Source organism: Physeter macrocephalus, chromosome 14, assembly GCF_002837175.3.
Source record: "Physeter macrocephalus isolate SW-GA chromosome 14, ASM283717v5, whole genome shotgun sequence".
Lineage (NCBI taxonomy): Eukaryota > Metazoa > Chordata > Mammalia > Artiodactyla > Physeteridae > Physeter > Physeter macrocephalus.
The window spans coordinates 41,239,471-41,256,905 of NC_041227.1; the positions used below are offsets into that span (position 1 = coordinate 41,239,471).

The window sequence follows — 17,435 nt, forward strand, 5'->3', positions numbered from 1 at the left end:
GAGCTCAGTAGTTGTGGCTTGCGGGCTCTAGAGCACAGGCTCAGTAGTTGTGGCGCACGGGCTTAGTTGCTCCGCGGCATGTGGGATCTTCCAGGACCAGGGCTTGAACCCGTGTCCTCTGCATTGGCAGGCGGATTCTTTACCACTGTGTCACCAGGGAAGTCCCAAGGTTTAGATATATTGACTGAACTATTCGTAATGGGAAGGGAAGAATGTTTAGTGTTGAAACAGGTCATTTGGATGCCGTAGTTCAGGGTCCTAAAAGAGATATATGCCTTTTAACTTTCAACTGTTTCTTTCTCCTAATAATGTGTACAACACAGACTCTTTACCGTTTCATGTTTGACTTGTGCCATTCCTAGGCCTGGAACATCATGTGGTTCCTACCTGAAAGTGGCCGTGTCAGTGTTGGGTGCTCATAGGTTATTGTATTCAACAAACAGTTAACTTGCTTCTATTGTTTGTTTGATATCAAGCTAGGCACTGGGAAAGATGAAAGATGGCAGTATCTATCCTCAAAAACTGTCTATCAGTTTTTTTGTGTGGCAGCCGTCTGCTCTTATGCTCAAACATTTTTTAAAATGTTTTTATTGGAGTATAATTGCTTTACAATGGTGTGTTAGTTTCTTCAAACATTTGTATGATGTCTATGGAAGAGACAAAATGCAAGGATGGCTGGAGATGATTAGTCTGATCTCACATTCATCCTTTGTTGCTCTGACATTTTTTGTGCTGATTTATCTTCACAGTATCTCATCTGTTAGGCTTCCACTTCAATGACAGGATATAACTCATCCTGTCAGTGCATCTCTGGTGTACCAGCTTTCTGTAGATAAAAGAAAAGAAATGTTCACAGTTTAGGGACACAGCACACCTTGACAAGGCATGTCATGGCAGAACCTACGGGAAGGAAAATAAGACTGCCATTCTAGGACATCGGATACTTGGCTTTGGGTTCCAGAAGGAAGGGACTGTTACACCAGTGGAGGCCAGCTGGGAGCCTGCCAGTACAGCCCCAGGGCCTCAAGAGAAAGCACAAGGGAGATTCTGCAGGGACCAAGGCAGGGATCTCCAGGTATGAGGCCACCACAAGGGATGGCAACTGCCACGGTGAAAGGCAGCCCTTGAGAGATACTGTCTCTTTCCCTCTGTTCCTTTCTCATTTTGTTTTTTTCCTGATTACAAAGTAAAAAAAAGATTTCTTAATACAACTTTAAAACAGAGAATATAATTGAGAAAGTGGAATTATCCAGGGGATAATTACTGTTAACAGTGTGACATATATTGAGAAGATTGCTTGCATGTTTATTCTTTTATTCATCTAACAAATACTTGTTGAAGATGTATTGTGTGCTGGAGGCTGTGGATAAAACGTTACACAGAGTCAGACAGGTCCCAACCCTTGTGGAGCTCACATTCTCCTCGTGAAGGAGAAAGAAAGCAAAAAAGGTACACGTAAATACACAGTAAATTTCAAGAGGTGGTAAAGTGATATAAAGAAAAACAGGGCTTCCCTGGTGGCGCAGTGGTTAGCAATCCGCCTGCCAATGCAAGAGACATGGGTTTGAGCCCTGGTCTAGGAAGATCCCACGTGGCGTGGAGCAACTAAGCCCGTGAGCCACAACTACGGAGCCTGCGCTCTAGAGCTCACAAGCCACAACTACTGAGCGCACATGCCACAATTACTGAGCCTGTGCGCCTAGAGCCCATGCTCCACAACAAGAGAAGCCACCGCAACGAGAAGCCTGCGCACTGCAACGAAGAGTAGCCCCCGCTTGCCCCAACTAGAGAAAGGCCATGTGCAGCAATGAAGATCCAGTGCAGCCCAAAACAAATTAAATAAATAAATAAATAAAGCAAGATAGCTTTAAGAGGAAGATAACAGACCCAAAATGGAGTTGCTTATGCTAAATAAACCCACGTCACCAAACGGAGACTTAACTTCATTACAGACTCTCCTCTCCTAGAAATGGGTTCTTAAACCAGTCAATCAGGAATCGCCTGGTCAGCACTAATGTGGTCATCTGCCTGATAGACCCCTGTTGTCTCCTAAAGGAAAGTGACCGTGGAATAAATAACCCGCTTCTTTTGTCTCATAAAACTTCCTTGTTCCTGCTCTCTTCTCCTTGTGAAAGTCTTTCATTTTGTACAGCTCCTTGGAGTTCCTTTCTGTTTGCTACATGAGATGCTGCCCAATTCGTGAATTGTTGAATAAAGCCAATAAGATCTTTAAGGTTTGCTCAGATGAATTTTGTTTTTTAACAGGAGGTAAAACAATTGTGTATAAAGCACTTGAAAACAAGCTATACTATAGTGATAAAACATCCTTGTCACTGTCAGGAGAACAAGACCTTTTCACAGTAGGTCATCCAGCTGTTAAACTCTGCCAGCATCCTCATGACTTTTTGTTTTCTTTTCTGGGAACAAAGACATTTATGGGATTGTACTTGTGTATTTTATTAAGGCCTTAAAGCTTTTAATTCTGTTCAGTGAAATTACTCCCAATACTGTGTTTGAATAAGAGTTTGAAGATTGTTCTTAAGGTTTCCACCTATAAACTAGGTAGAAGTCCACTTATTAGTCTTGGAGAGTGAATTTTGGATTTACTCTTTTGTTCCTTCTGAGCAAATATAATGAGATAATAGAATAGAATATATATATATGTATGTACACATATATATATGATGGAATATATAACATAAGATGTATTTTGGAATATATCTATTAATATAATGGAATAAAGCCAAAAACTCTTCCTTAATAATTTTGATGGTTACAGTAATAGAGGAATTGGTGAAAACTAAATATAGATACTTTTTAATAGGAATACAGTTCTTCCACTTCTGGCCACTGAAGATAGAGTAACAGGGACTGAATTTACCCTGAAATAACTAAAACAACAACAAAATCCAGACAAAATGCATGAAACAAGGTTTCAAAACACTGACTGCTGGCAACGAGAGACAGTAGTCTCTGAGAGGTGGCAAACAAAGTGAGCCCTACAACAACTCCAGCTTACTGCCGTGTGAGGGTTTCCCCACTGTATCACAGGGACAAGGAAATTGATGTGGAGCCTGGTGGACTTCCTGAGCTGTGGATAAGGTGCTGAGAGTCTGGGGACACCAACATGCCTACAGTTTATAGGACAGAGGACCAGGGAGAGACATCGGTACAGAAAGAACTCTGGAGATCTGCAGAGGAGAATCTGGAGATCTCTACACCTTGAGTATTCAACACAGTGCTGCTCAGCACACGTGTGTGAGGAAACTATCTGAGGCTGGGGAGAGAACTTCCCGAAAGGTTTAGATGAAACAGTTCCAGTTCCCTCTAACAAGACCATAATTCACTGAACATTGGGTAGAACACTCAGGAATGTCATGCTTCAGTAATGGGAAATAATTAGCCATAGACAGAGTATTGCTCTGGACCCACCTAACAAATCATAAAAACAAAACCCAGAAGAATCAAACTGTTTCCAATTCACTGCATCCTGAAACAAGATTCAATATTTATAGGAATATAAAAACATCCAGCACCCAACAAAGTAAAATTCACAGTGTCTCGTATCTAATCAAATATTACCAGATGTGTCAGTTTGCTTGGGCAGCCATAACAAAGTACTACATACTGGGTGGCTGAAACGAGAGAAATTTATTTTTTCACAATTCTGGACTCTAGAAGTCTGAGATCAGTGTGTTGGCAGCATTGGTTTCTTCTGGGACCTCTCTCCTTGGCTTGTAGATGGCCATGTTCTCCCTGTGTCTTACATGGTCTTTCCTCTGCATGTCTGTCCAAGTTTCTTCTTATAAGGACACCAGTCTTATTGGATTAGAGCCTACCATAATGACCAATTTTTCTTTTTAACATTTATTTATTTAGGCTGCACTGGGTCTTAGTTGCAGCATGCAGACTCTTAGTTGCGGCATGTTAACTCTTAGTTGTGGTATGCATGCAGGATCTAGTTTCCTGACCAGGGATCGAACCCAGGCCCCCTGCATTGGGAACGCGGTGTCTTACCCACTTGACCACCAGGGAAGTCCCCACTAATGACCGAATTTTAATTTAATTTAACCTCTTGAAGACTCTATCTCCAAATGCAGTCACATTCTTAGCACTTGGGGTTAGTATCTAAATGTATGAATTACAGTTGGGGAGCACAGTGCAAGGAGACAGGAAAATGTAACCTGTAATGAGAATAAGCAATCAAAACCAATCCAGAACTGACACAGATGTTACAGTCAGCAAAGGACATTAAAACAGTTATTACAACTATAGTCCATGTGTTCAAAAAGTTAAGTAGAGTCATAGAAGATATGAAAATTACCCAAATCAAGTTTCTAAAGATGACAAACTACAAGCGTGTTAAGTGAAAGATACACTGAGGGGCATTAATGGCAGATTAGATGTTGCAGAAGGAAAGATTCAGTTATCCAACATGAAACATATAAAAAAGAATAAAAAAATTTTCAAAAGTAGCACTGAACTGTGGAACAACTTCAGGCAGCTTAATATACGGGTAATTAGAGTTCCCACAGAAGCAGGAGAGAAAGAAAAAATAGGTGAAAGAATAATGGCCAGAAACTTTCCAAGCTTGATGGAAACTGTAAACTCAACTCAGTGAATCACCCGCACAAAAAACAGGAAGAAAACTATACCAAGGCACATCATAATCAAATTACTCAAAACCAGTGATGAAGAGAAAAATCTTAAAAGCAGCCAGAGGAAAAAAGACATGTACAGAAGAGCAAATATGCGGGTGACAGCAGATTTCTTGTGAGAAAAAAAAAGTAAGAAGGCCATGGAGCAGCATATTTAAAACACTGAAAAAACAAAAAAAGAAAACCAAAAAACCTCTGTCCACCTAGAATTTATTCTCTCTTTCTTTTTTCTTTTCTCTTTTCTCCTTCCTCCCTGCCTTCTTTCCTTATAAATGAAGTATAATTGACTTACTTTATTAGTTTCAGGTGTACAACATAGTGATGCAGTATTTTTGTACATTACAAAATGATCACCATGATAAGTCGCTACCATCTGTCACCCTACAGAGTTATAGTATTATTGATTATATTCCCTGTGCTGTACATTTCATCCCTGTGACTTACTTATTTTACTGGAAGTTTGTACTTCTTAATCTCCCTAACCTATTTCACTTATCCCCCTACACGCTCCCCTCTGGTAGTCACCAATTTGTTCTCTATCAGTCTGTTTCTGTTTTGTTATGTTTGTTCTGTTCTTTAGATTCCACATACAAGACAAATCATGTGGTATTTGTCTTTCTCTGTCTGACCTATCTCAGCATAATACCTTCAGGTCCCTCCATGTTGTCACAAATGACAGATTTCATTTTTTTAAAAAATGAATTTATTTATTTTTGGCTGTGTTGGGTCTTTGTTGCTGCACGCAGGCTTTCTCTAGTTGCAGCAAGCAGGGGCTACTCTTAGTTGCGGAGCATGGGCTCTAGGCATGTGGGCTTCAGTAGTTGTGGTGCTCAGGCTTAGTTGCTCCGCAGCATGTGGGATCTTCCTGGACCAAGGCTCAAACCCATATCCCCTGCATTGGTGGGCAGATTCTTAACCACTGTGCTACCAGGGAAGTTCCCAGATTTCATTTTTTTTAATGGCTGAATCATAGTCTAGTGTGTGTGTGTGTGTGTGTGTGTGTGTGTGTGTGTGTGTGTGTATCACATCATTATCCATTCATCTGTTATTTGTTGTCTTTTTTGATGATAGTCATTCTGACAGGTGTGAGGTGATATCTCATGGTTTTCATTTGCATTTACTTGATGATTAGTGATGCTAAGCATTTTTTCATGTGTCTGTTGGCCATCTGTGTATCTTCTTTGGAAAAATGTCTGTTTGGGTCCTCTGACCCATTTTTTAATTGGGCTGTTTGTTTTTTGATGTTTAGTTGTATGAGTTCTTATACGTATTGGCTATTAACCCCTTATCAAATACACTGTTTGCAAATATCTTCTCTCATTCAGTAGGGTGCCTTATTGTTTTGTTGATAGTTTCCTTCACTGTGCAAAAGCTTTTTAGTTGGATGTAGTCCTACTCGTTTATTTTTCCTTTTGTTTCCCTTGCCTGAAGAGATATTTATATATCTATATATCTATATCTATCTGATGTCAGAGAGCATACTGCCTGTGTTTTCTTCTAGGAGTTTATGGTTTCAGGTCTTACATTTAAGTCATTAATCCATTTTGAATTTATTTTTGTATATAGTGTGAGAAAGTAGTCCGGTTTGCTTCCTTTGCATGTAGCTCTCCAGTTTTCCCAACACCATTTATTGAAGAGGCTTTCTTTTTCCCACCATATATTCTTGCCTCTTTTGTCATAGATTAATTGACCATATAAGTGTGGGTTTATTTCTGGGCTCGCCGTTCTGTTCTGTTGATCCATGTGTCTGTTTTTGTGCCAGTATCATACTGTTTTTTTGTTTTTGTTTATTTATTTATTTAGGCTGCACTGGGTCTTAGTTGTGGCACGCAAGATCTTTCTTGTATCATGTTTACTTGCAGCATGCGGGATCTTTAGTTGTGTAATGCGGGCTTCTTAGTTGTGGCATGCATGTGGGATCTTTTTCCCCGACTAGGGATTGAACCCAGGCTCCTTGCATTGGGAGTGTGGAGTCTTACCCACTGGACCACCAGGGAAGTCCCAGTGTTGTTTTTTTTTTAATTGAAGTATAGTTGATTTACAGTGTTGTCATACTGTTTTGATTACTATAGCTTTGTAGTATAGTTGGAAATAATGGAGCATGATACCTCCAGCTTTGTTCTTTTTTAAAATTATTTTGGCTATTTGGGAGTCTTTTGTGTTTCCATACAAATTTTGGCATTATTTGTTCTAGTTCTGTGAAAAATTCCTTTGGAATTTTGATAGGGATTGCATTGAATCTGTGGATTGTCTCGGGATTCTTCCAATCCATGAACATGGTATATCTTTCCATTTGTTTCTTTTTAGTTTCTTTCATCAGTGTATTATAGTTTTCTGGGTACAGATCTTTTCCCTCCTTGGTTAGATTTATTCTCGGATATTTTATTCTTTTTGATGCAATTGTAAATGGGGTTGTTTTCTTAATTTCTCTTTCTGATAGTTCATTGTTAGTGTACAGAAATGCAACAGATTTGTATTATTTTGCATCCTGCAGCTTTACTGAATTCATTGGTGAGTTCTGATAGTTTCTTGGTGGTGTCTTTAGGATTTTTTAATATATAATGTCATGTCATATGCAAACAGTGACAGTTTTACTTCTTCCTTTCCAACTTGGATTCTTTTCATTTTTCTTGTCTGATTGCTGTGTCTAGGACTTCCAATACTATCTTGAATAAAAATGGTGAGTGGGCATCCTTGTCTTGTTCCTGATCTTAGGGGAAATGCTTTCCACTTGTCACCTTTTTGTGTGATGTTGGCATAGGTTTACCATAGATGGCCTTTGTTATGTTGAGGTATGTTCCCCCTATACCAACTTGGGTGAAAGTTTTTATCATAAATGGGTATTGGATTTTGTCAAAAGCTTTTTCTGCATCTATTAAGATGATCATATGATTTTTATTTTTCAATTTGTTATGTGGTGTATCACATTGATTTCTGGATATTGAAACACCCTGCATCCATGGGATAAATCCCACTTGATTATGGTGTATGATCTTTTTGATGTATTGTTGAATTCATTTTGCTAATATTTTATTGAAGATTTTTACATCAGTGTTCATCAGGGATATTGGCCTCTGTTTTCCTTATTTTGTGGTATCCTCATCTGGTTTTGGTACCAAGGTGATGCTGGCCTTGTCGAATGAGTTTGGAAGCACTCTTAACTCTTCCTTTTTTGCGGTAGAGAAAGATAGATATCAATTCTTCTTTAAATGTTTGGTAGAATTCATCTATAAATCCATCTGATCCTGGACTTTTGTTTGTTGGGAGCTTGTTTTTTTTTGTTTTTGTTTATTTTGCTGATTCAGTTTCATGACTGGTAATCATTCTGTTCATATCTTCTGTTTTTTTCTCATTCAGTTTTAGGAGATTGTGTGTTTTTAGGAATTTATCCATTTATTCTGGGTTGTCCATTTTATTGGTGTTTAATTGTAGTAATCTTTTATGATCCTTTGTATTTCTGTGGTGTCATTTATAACGTCTCTTTCATTTCTGATTTTATTGATTTGGTCCCACTCTTTTTTTTATTGATGAGTCTGGCTAAAGGTTTGTCAATTTTGTTTATCTTTTCAAAGAACCAGCTCTTAGTTTCATTGATCTTTTCTGCTGTTGTTTTAAGTCTCCATTTATTTCTGCTCACATCTTTATTTTTCTTTCCTTCTGCTAACTTTGAGTTTTGTTTGTTCTTCTATTTCTAGTTCCTTTAGATGTAAAGTTAGATAGTTTATTTAGATTTTTCTTGTTTCCTGAGGTAGGCTTGTATTACTATAAACTTCTTTCTTAGAATTGCTCTTGCTGTGTGCCATAGGTTTTGGATCATTGTATTTCCATTTTCATTTGTCTTCAGGTATTTTTAAATTTCCTCTTTGATTTCTTCAGTGACCCATTGTTTGTTGAGAAGCATATTGTTTAGCCTGCACATGTGTGTTTGTGTTTTTTGCAGTTTTTTCCATGTAGTAGATTTCTACTCTCATACCACTGTGGTTGGAAAGGATGCTTGCTATGCTTTCCATCTTAACTTTATTGAGACTTGATATATCTGTTAAGTTCATCTGGTCTAATGTGTCACTTAAGGCCAGTGCTTCCTTATTGATTTTCTCTTTGGATGATCTGTCCATTGATGTAAGTGGGGTGTTAAAGTCCCCTACTATTATTGTGTTACTGTCAGTTTTTCCCTTCATATTTGTTAATATTTGCTTTATGTATTTAGTTACTCCTATGTTGGGTGCATATATGTTTACATTTGTTATATCTTCCTATTGGATTGATCCCTTGATCATTATTTAATGTCCTTCTTTGTCTCTTGTTACAGTCTGTTCAAAAATCTATTTTGTCTGATATACGTATTGCTGCCCCTTCTCTCTTTTTGTTTCCATTTGCATGGAATACCGTTTTCCATTACCTCACTTTCAGTCTCTGTTTTTAGATCTGAAACGAGTCTCTTGTAGTCAGCATGTAGATCGGTCAATTTTTTTTTTTTTTTGGTCTGTTCAGCCGTTCTGTGCCTTTTGATTGGAGCATTTAGTCCATTTACTTTTAAAGTAATTATTGATAGGTATGTACTTATCACCATTTTTTTTTTTTTTTTTTTTTTTTTTTGCTGTACACGGGCCTCTCACTGTTGTGGCCTCTCCCGTTGCGGAGCGCAGGCTCGGGACGTGCAGGCTCAGCGGCCATGGCTCACGGGCCCAGCAGCTCCGCGGCATGTGGGATCTTCCCGGACCGGGGTACGAACCCGTGTCCCCTTTTATTCTTTTTGACGCGATTGTAAATAGAATTGTTTTCTTAATTTCTCTGTCTGATAGTTCATTATTAGTGTATAGAAATGCAACAGATTTTGTATGTTTATTTTGCATCCTGCAGCTTTACTGAATTCATTGGTGAGTTCTGATAGTTTCTTGGTGGTGTCTTTAGGATTTTTTAATATATAATGTCATGTCATATGCAAACAGTGACAGTTTTACTTCTTCCTTTCCAACTTGGATTCTTTTCATTTTTCTTGTCTGATTGCTGTGTCTAGGACTTCCAATACTATCTTGAATAAAAATGGTGAGTGGGCATCCTTGTCTTGTTCCTGATCTTAGGGGAAATGCTTTCCACTTGTCACCTTTTTGTGTGATGTTGGCATAGGTTTACCATAGATGGCCTTTGTTATGTTGAGGTATGTTCCCCCTATACCAACTTGGGTGAAAGTTTTTATCATAAATGGGTATTGGATTTTGTCAAAAGCTTTTTCTGCATCTATTAAGATGATCATATGATTTTTATTTTTCAATTTGTTATGTGGTGTATCACATTGATTTCTGGATATTGAAACACCCTGCATCCATGGGATAAATCCCACTTGATTATGGTGTATGATCTTTTTGATGTATTGTTGAATTCATTTTGCTAATATTTTATTGAAGATTTTTACATCAGTGTTCATCAGGGATATTGGCCTCTGTTTTCCTTATTTTGTGGTATCCTCATCTGGTTTTGGTACCAAGGTGATGCTGGCCTTGTCGAATGAGTTTGGAAGCACTCTTAACTCTTCCTTTTTTGCGGTAGAGAAAGATAGATATCAATTCTTCTTTAAATGTTTGGTAGAATTCATCTATAAATCCATCTGATCCTGGACTTTTGTTTGTTGGGAGCTTGTTTTTTTTTGTTTTTGTTTATTTTGCTGATTCAGTTTCATGACTGGTAATCATTCTGTTCATATCTTCTGTTTTTTTCTCATTCAGTTTTAGGAGATTGTGTGTTTTTAGGAATTTATCCATTTATTCTGGGTTGTCCATTTTATTGGTGTTTAATTGTAGTAATCTTTTATGATCCTTTGTATTTCTGTGGTGTCATTTATAACGTCTCTTTCATTTCTGATTTTATTGATTTGGTCCCACTCTTTTTTTTATTGATGAGTCTGGCTAAAGGTTTGTCAATTTTGTTTATCTTTTCAAAGAACCAGCTCTTAGTTTCATTGATCTTTTCTGCTGTTGTTTTAAGTCTCCATTTATTTCTGCTCACATCTTTATTTTTCTTTCCTTCTGCTAACTTTGAGTTTTGTTTGTTCTTCTATTTCTAGTTCCTTTAGATGTAAAGTTAGATAGTTTATTTAGATTTTTCTTGTTTCCTGAGGTAGGCTTGTATTACTATAAACTTCTTTCTTAGAATTGCTCTTGCTGTGTGCCATAGGTTTTGGATCATTGTATTTCCATTTTCATTTGTCTTCAGGTATTTTTAAATTTCCTCTTTGATTTCTTCAGTGACCCATTGTTTGTTGAGAAGCATATTGTTTAGCCTGCACATGTGTGTTTGTGTTTTTTGCAGTTTTTTCCATGTAGTAGATTTCTACTCTCATACCACTGTGGTTGGAAAGGATGCTTGCTATGCTTTCCATCTTAACTTTATTGAGACTTGATATATCTGTTAAGTTCATCTGGTCTAATGTGTCACTTAAGGCCAGTGCTTCCTTATTGATTTTCTCTTTGGATGATCTGTCCATTGATGTAAGTGGGGTGTTAAAGTCCCCTACTATTATTGTGTTACTGTCAGTTTTTCCCTTCATATTTGTTAATATTTGCTTTATGTATTTAGTTACTCCTATGTTGGGTGCATATATGTTTACATTTGTTATATCTTCCTATTGGATTGATCCCTTGATCATTATTTAATGTCCTTCTTTGTCTCTTGTTACAGTCTGTTCAAAAATCTATTTTGTCTGATATACGTATTGCTGCCCCTTCTCTCTTTTTGTTTCCATTTGCATGGAATACCGTTTTCCATTACCTCACTTTCAGTCTCTGTTTTTAGATCTGAAACGAGTCTCTTGTAGTCAGCATGTAGATCGGTCAATTTTTTTTTTTTTTTGGTCTGTTCAGCCGTTCTGTGCCTTTTGATTGGAGCATTTAGTCCATTTACTTTTAAAGTAATTATTGATAGGTATGTACTTATCACCATTTTTTTTTTTTTTTTTTTTTTTTGCTGTACACGGGCCTCTCACTGTTGTGGCCTCTCCCGTTGCGGAGCGCAGGCTCGGGACGTGCAGGCTCAGCGGCCATGGCTCACGGGCCCAGCAGCTCCGCGGCATGTGGGATCTTCCCGGACCGGGGTACGAACCCGTGTCCCCTGCATCGGCAGGCGGATTCTCAACCACTGCACCACCAGGGAAGCCCATCACCATTTGTTAAAATAAATTTATTTATTTATTATTGGTTGCGTTGGGTCCTCATTGCTGCGCACAGGCTTTCTCTAGTGGTGGCAAGCAGGGGCTACTCTTTGTTGCGTTGTGCGGGCTTCTCACTGTGGTGGCCTCTTGTTGTGGAGCACGGGCTCTAGGCACGCAGGTTGCAGTAGTCATGGCATGCAGGCTCTGTAGTTGTGGCGCACGGGCTTAGTTGCTCCACGGCATGTGGGATCATCCCGGACCAGGCTCGAACCCACGTCCCCTGCATTGGCAGGCGGATTCTTAACCACTGTGCCACCAGGGAAGTCCCTACTTATTTCCATTTTGTTAAATGTTTTCTGATTGTTTTTATAGTTCTCATTTGTTTCTTCTTCTTTTGCTCTTTTGTGATTTGATGATATCTTTAGTGTTATATTTGGGTTGCTTTCTCTTTGTGTGTGTGTGTGTGTGAGAGAGAGAGTTGTAAGATTTTGGTTTGTGGTTACCATGATGTTCATATATAACAATTACAGACACACATATGTAATATATGTTAGTAGTAACTTGTGTTATTATTTTAAGTTAATGGTCTTTTAAGTTGAAATTCAGTCTAACAACCCTACATTTTTATTCTCCCGCCATGTTTAATTTTTTTGACATCATGTTTTACATCTTTTTGTTTTGTGTATCCCTTAACTACTTATCGTGGATACAGATGATTTTACCACTTTTGTCTTTTACCCTTCCTACTAGCTTTATAAGTGGTTGATGCACTACATTTACTGTATATTTGCCTTTACCAATGAGATCTTTTCCTTTCATAATTTTCGTATTTCTAGTTATGTGGTTTTTTTCCTTTTTTTAAAAAAAATCCTGCTTAGAGAAGTCCCTTTAACATTTCTCATAATGCCAATGCAGTGGTGCTGAATTCTTTTAGTTATTGCTTATATGTAGAACTTTTTATTTCTTCTTCAAATATGAATCATAGCCCTGTTGGGTAGAGTATTTTTGGTTACAGTAAGTCCCCTATATATGAACCTTCAAGTTGCAAACTTTCAAAAATGGAAACGTGCTCACATGTCCAGTCATGTAAGTTAGTTCATGTGTCTGGCATACATTGTCATGTGCGTGCATCCTCTACAAGTGGTTGTCCTTTTGTGTACTTTACAGTAGTGTATAGAGTGCAGTAGTACAGTGTCTTTATTTCAAGCCCAGGATATCTGGAAGCAAGTGTAAAAGCAGTGATGATGTAGCTGGACTTTTCCAGGTACCGTAGTGTAAGATTAAAAGAGTTTTCTTAATTTTTTGTGTTTGTTTTTTATGTATTACTTGTGTGAAAATTATTATAAACCTATTACAGTACAGTACTATATAGCCAATTGTGTTTGGGTACCTAGGCTAACTTTGTTGGACTTACGAACAAATTGGACTTAACGAGTGGACTCCTCCAATGGAACTCGTTTGTATGTAGGGGACTTACTATATAGATTTTTTTCCTTTCATTACTTTGACTATATCATGCCACTTCCTTCTGGCCTGCGAAGTTTCTGCTGAAAAGTCAGCTGATAGTCTTAGGGAGTTCCCCTGCACATAACTAATTGCTTTTTTCTTGCTACTTTTAAGATTCTTTATCTTTAATTTTGCCACTTTAATTAATTTGTCTTGGTGTAGATCTCTTTGGATTCACCTTGTTTGGGACTTAGTGCTTCCAGGACTTGGATGTCTGTTTCCTTTTCCAAGTTAGGGAAGTTTTCAGCTATTATTTGTTTGAATAAGTTCTCTGCCTCTTTCTCTCTTCTCCTTCTGGGACACCTATAATGTGAATGTTAGTATGCTTGATGTGGTCCTAGATGTCTATTATTAAACTATGTTCATTTTTAAAAATTCTTTTTTCTGTTCAGGCTGGATGGTTCCACTACTCTGTCTTCCAGTTTGCTGATTCATTCTCATTCACTGTTCATTCCTTCCAGTGTAGTTTTATTTCAGTTATTATGTTCGTCAGCTCTGTTTGATTCTTCTTTATATTTTCTAACTTGTTGAAATTCTCACTGCGTTCATCTGTTCTTCCCCCAAGTTCTTTAAGCATCTTTATGAATATTACCTTGAACTCTTTGTTGGGTAGTTTGCTTATCTCCATCTTGCTCAGTTCTTCTTCTAGAGTTTTGTCTTGTTCCTTTATTTGAAACAGATTCCTTTGTTGTTTCATTTTGTCTAATTCTCTGTGTTTATTTCCCTGTATTTGGTAGGTTGGTTACATCTCCTGATCTTGGAAAAGTGGCCTTATGTAGGAGATGTCCTGTGTGGCTTAGCAGTCTACTCCCCTCTGGCCACCAGAGCTATATGCTCTAGGGGTGCCCTCTATGTTGGCTGCATGGGCCCTTCTGTTGTGGCAGGGTCTACTACTGTGGGCATGCTGGGAGGTGGGCTTGGACCCGGACCAGGTTGACGACCAGGTCCTGCCTTGTACGGTGGCTGTTGGCTCATTGATTGTTGGGGCTGAGTCCTGGTACATCTAGCTGCATGTCCTGGGGTGTCCTGGGGTTGTTGCCAGCCTGCTAGTGGGCAGATAAGCCCCTGACCCTATTAGGCTAGAGAGAAGACTCCAAAATGGTGCTTGCCAGTGCCACTGTTCTTGTGGTAGAATGAGCTCCCCAAAATGTTTGCCACCAGTATCTGTGTCCCCAAGGGGAGTCCCAGTTGCCTCCTGCCTCTTCAGGATGCTCTCCAAGATTAGTAAGTTGGTGTGACCCAGGCTACTTTCAAATTATTGTCTCTATGCTGGGACTTGGAGCATGTGAGATTTTGTGTGCACCCTTTAACAGCACACTCTCTGTTTCCTGTAGCTCTCTAGCTGTCCTGTATAGAAGCCCCACTAGCCTTCAAAGCGAGATGTTCTGGGGGCTGATCTTCCCGGTGCAGGACCCCTGGACTGGAGTGCCTGATGTGGGGCTCAGACCCCTCACTCCTTGGGGGAAACATGTGCAATTGTGATTATCCTTCTGTCAGTGTGTTGCCTACTTGGGGTGTGGGTCCGCCTCTCCTACCTGTCTCATTGTGGTTCCTTCTTCATACCGTTAATTCTGGAAAGTCTTTTCTGGTAGTCTTCATGTTCTTCTCATAGACAGTTGTTCTGTAAATAGTTGTAATTTTGGTGTGCCTGTGGGAAAAGGTGAGCTCAGGGTTTTCCTGCTACACCATCTTGGCCACACTTCACCTAGAATTCTTTACCAGGTGAACACATCTTCCAAAAACAAAGACGTTTTCAGACGTGTGAAAGCTGAAAGAATTAATCACCAGCAGACCCACACTGTAAGAAACATTAAAGGATGTCCTTCAGGCAGAAGAAAAAATATACCAGATGAAAACCTGAATCTACACAAATGAATGAAGCACACTGGAAATGATTATGTGAGAAAATATGTAAGCTATATTTTTTATTATTTAAATATCTTTATATTAAAATTGCTTACATAAAAGTAGTAACAATGCTTTGTGAAGTTTATAACATCTGTAAAGTAAAATTCATGACAACAAATGGATATAGGCCAGGAGAGAAGAAATGGAAGTAAACTATTATAAGATCTTTATGTTTTATGTGAAATGGTATAATCTCACTTGGATGTCAGTATGATAAAGATGGATACTGTAAACCTTAAGGCAGTCACTAAAGTAACAAAGGAACCCAACAAAGGAAATAAAATGAAATCATTAAAAAATGCTTGGTTAATTCAAAGGAAGGCAGAGGGCTTCCCTGGTGGCACAGTGGCTGAGAGTTCGCCTGCCAATGCAGGGGACATGGGTTCATGCCTCAGTCTGGGAAGATCCCACATGCTGCAGAGCGGCTAGGCCCGTGAGCCATGGCCGCTGAGCCTGTGCGTCCGGAACCTGTGCTCCGCAATGGGAGACCACAACAGTGAGAGGCCCGCATACCACCAAAAAAAAAAAAAAAAAAAAAAAAAAAAGGAAGGCAGAAAAAGAGGAAAAGGGGAACAAAGATAGACGGAACAAATAGAAAACAAAAAGCAAGATGGTCTAAACACCCAATTATAAGGCAGAGATTATTCAGATTGGATAAAAAAAAGCAATATCCAACTATGTGATGCCTACCAAAGAAAGGCATTTTAAATATAAAACAAAAAGTTTAAAATTATATGAATGAAAATATATACCTACCATGGTAACACTAGTTAGAAGGTAGCTGGGGTGTCTATATTAATATCAGATGAAGTAGACTTCAGAACAAAGAATATCACCAGAGATAAAGAAAACCATTTCATAATGACAAAGGGATAAAATAATCAAGGGTACATAACAGTCCTAAACATTTAAATGCATAATTGACAGGGCTTCAGAATACATGAAGCAGAAATAGAACTGCAAGGAAAATAGACACATCCACAATTATAATCAGAGATTTCAATAACTGATAGAAGCAGGAGGCAGAAAATCAGTAAGGATATAGTATGCTTGGCCAGCATTGTTCACCAGTTTAACTTGGTTGAGAGTTCCCCCAACAATAACAGGTACACATTCTCCTCAAATACACATGGAACATTTACCAGATAGACCACATTCTAGGCCATAAAACAAGTCTCAATAATTTAAGAGAATTTATGTCATGCAAAGTCTGTTTTCTGACCACAAAGATTTAAATTAGAAATCAATAATAGAAAGATGTCTGGAAAAATCCCCAAACATTTGAGTACTGAATAACACACTTTTGAATAAGCCACCAGTCAAGGAAGAAATCAGAGGGGAAATTAGACAATAGTTGGAACTGAATGAAAATAAACATGTGTGCCCCTAAAGCATCCTTGGGGAGTTTATAGCACTAAATACTTACAGTAGAAAAGAAGAAAGGTCTGTAGTCAATGACTTTAGCTTGTTTTAAGATACTAGAAAAAAAGAGCAAATTAAACCCAAAGTAACCAGAAAGAAGCATATGATACATACCAAACAAATCAGAAAAATATAAAACAGAAAAACAATGTTTATAGCAGTTTAATGTATAACAAGCAAGTACTGGAAACAACCCAAATGTCCAACAAGTGAATGTAAAAACAAATTATATATCCCTACAAGGGAATATTACTCAGCAATCAAAAGGAATGAACTTGGAACATAGAGGATATATTGGGCAATGAAACTACTCTGCATGGTACTGCAGTGGTAGATACATTATCATTATACATTTGTCCATGCTCTTAGGATGTACACTGTGAGTGAATCCTAAAGTAAGCTATGGACTCTGGGTGATGATGTGCCAGTGGAGGTTCATCAGTTGTAACAAATGTATCACTGGTGGGGGATGTAATAGTGGGTCAGGAGACTTCCCTGGTGGTCCAGTGGTCCAGTGGTTAAGACTCCATGCTCCCAGTGCAAGGGGCATGGGTTTGATCCTTTATCAGGGAACTAAGATTCCACATGCTACACGGTGTGGCCAAAAAAAAAAAAAAGTGGGTGAGGTTGGTGGGGGGAGTTGTTGTATGTACCTTCTGCTCAGTACTGCTGTAAAGCTAAAACTGCTCTATAAAAAAGTTTTTTTAAAGGAGTGAACTATTGATACAGACAGGAGTAACTGAACAAATGAATCTCGAAATAATTGTGCTGAGTGAAAAATCCATTTCATTTAGGTA

General features: G+C 38.4%; 1 protein-coding gene across 2 annotated transcripts in view; it reads left to right on the forward strand.

The window, feature by feature from the left end:
• The window catches only part of ABHD12 (abhydrolase domain containing 12, lysophospholipase), a 72,847-nt gene that overhangs the window by 10,299 nt on the left and 45,113 nt on the right, over positions 1-17,435 (forward strand). Inside the window, exon 2 of one of the 2 annotated variants that reach the window (XM_028499525.2) lies at positions 15,031-15,219. The exons of the other annotated variant lie outside the window; for it this stretch is intronic. Within the exon in view, the coding sequence (XP_028355326.1) occupies positions 15,218-15,219 (2 nt within the window). The 5' untranslated portion in view covers positions 15,031-15,217. The remainder of the gene's footprint in view (positions 1-15,030; positions 15,220-17,435) is intronic. 2 annotated transcript variants of the gene reach the window in all.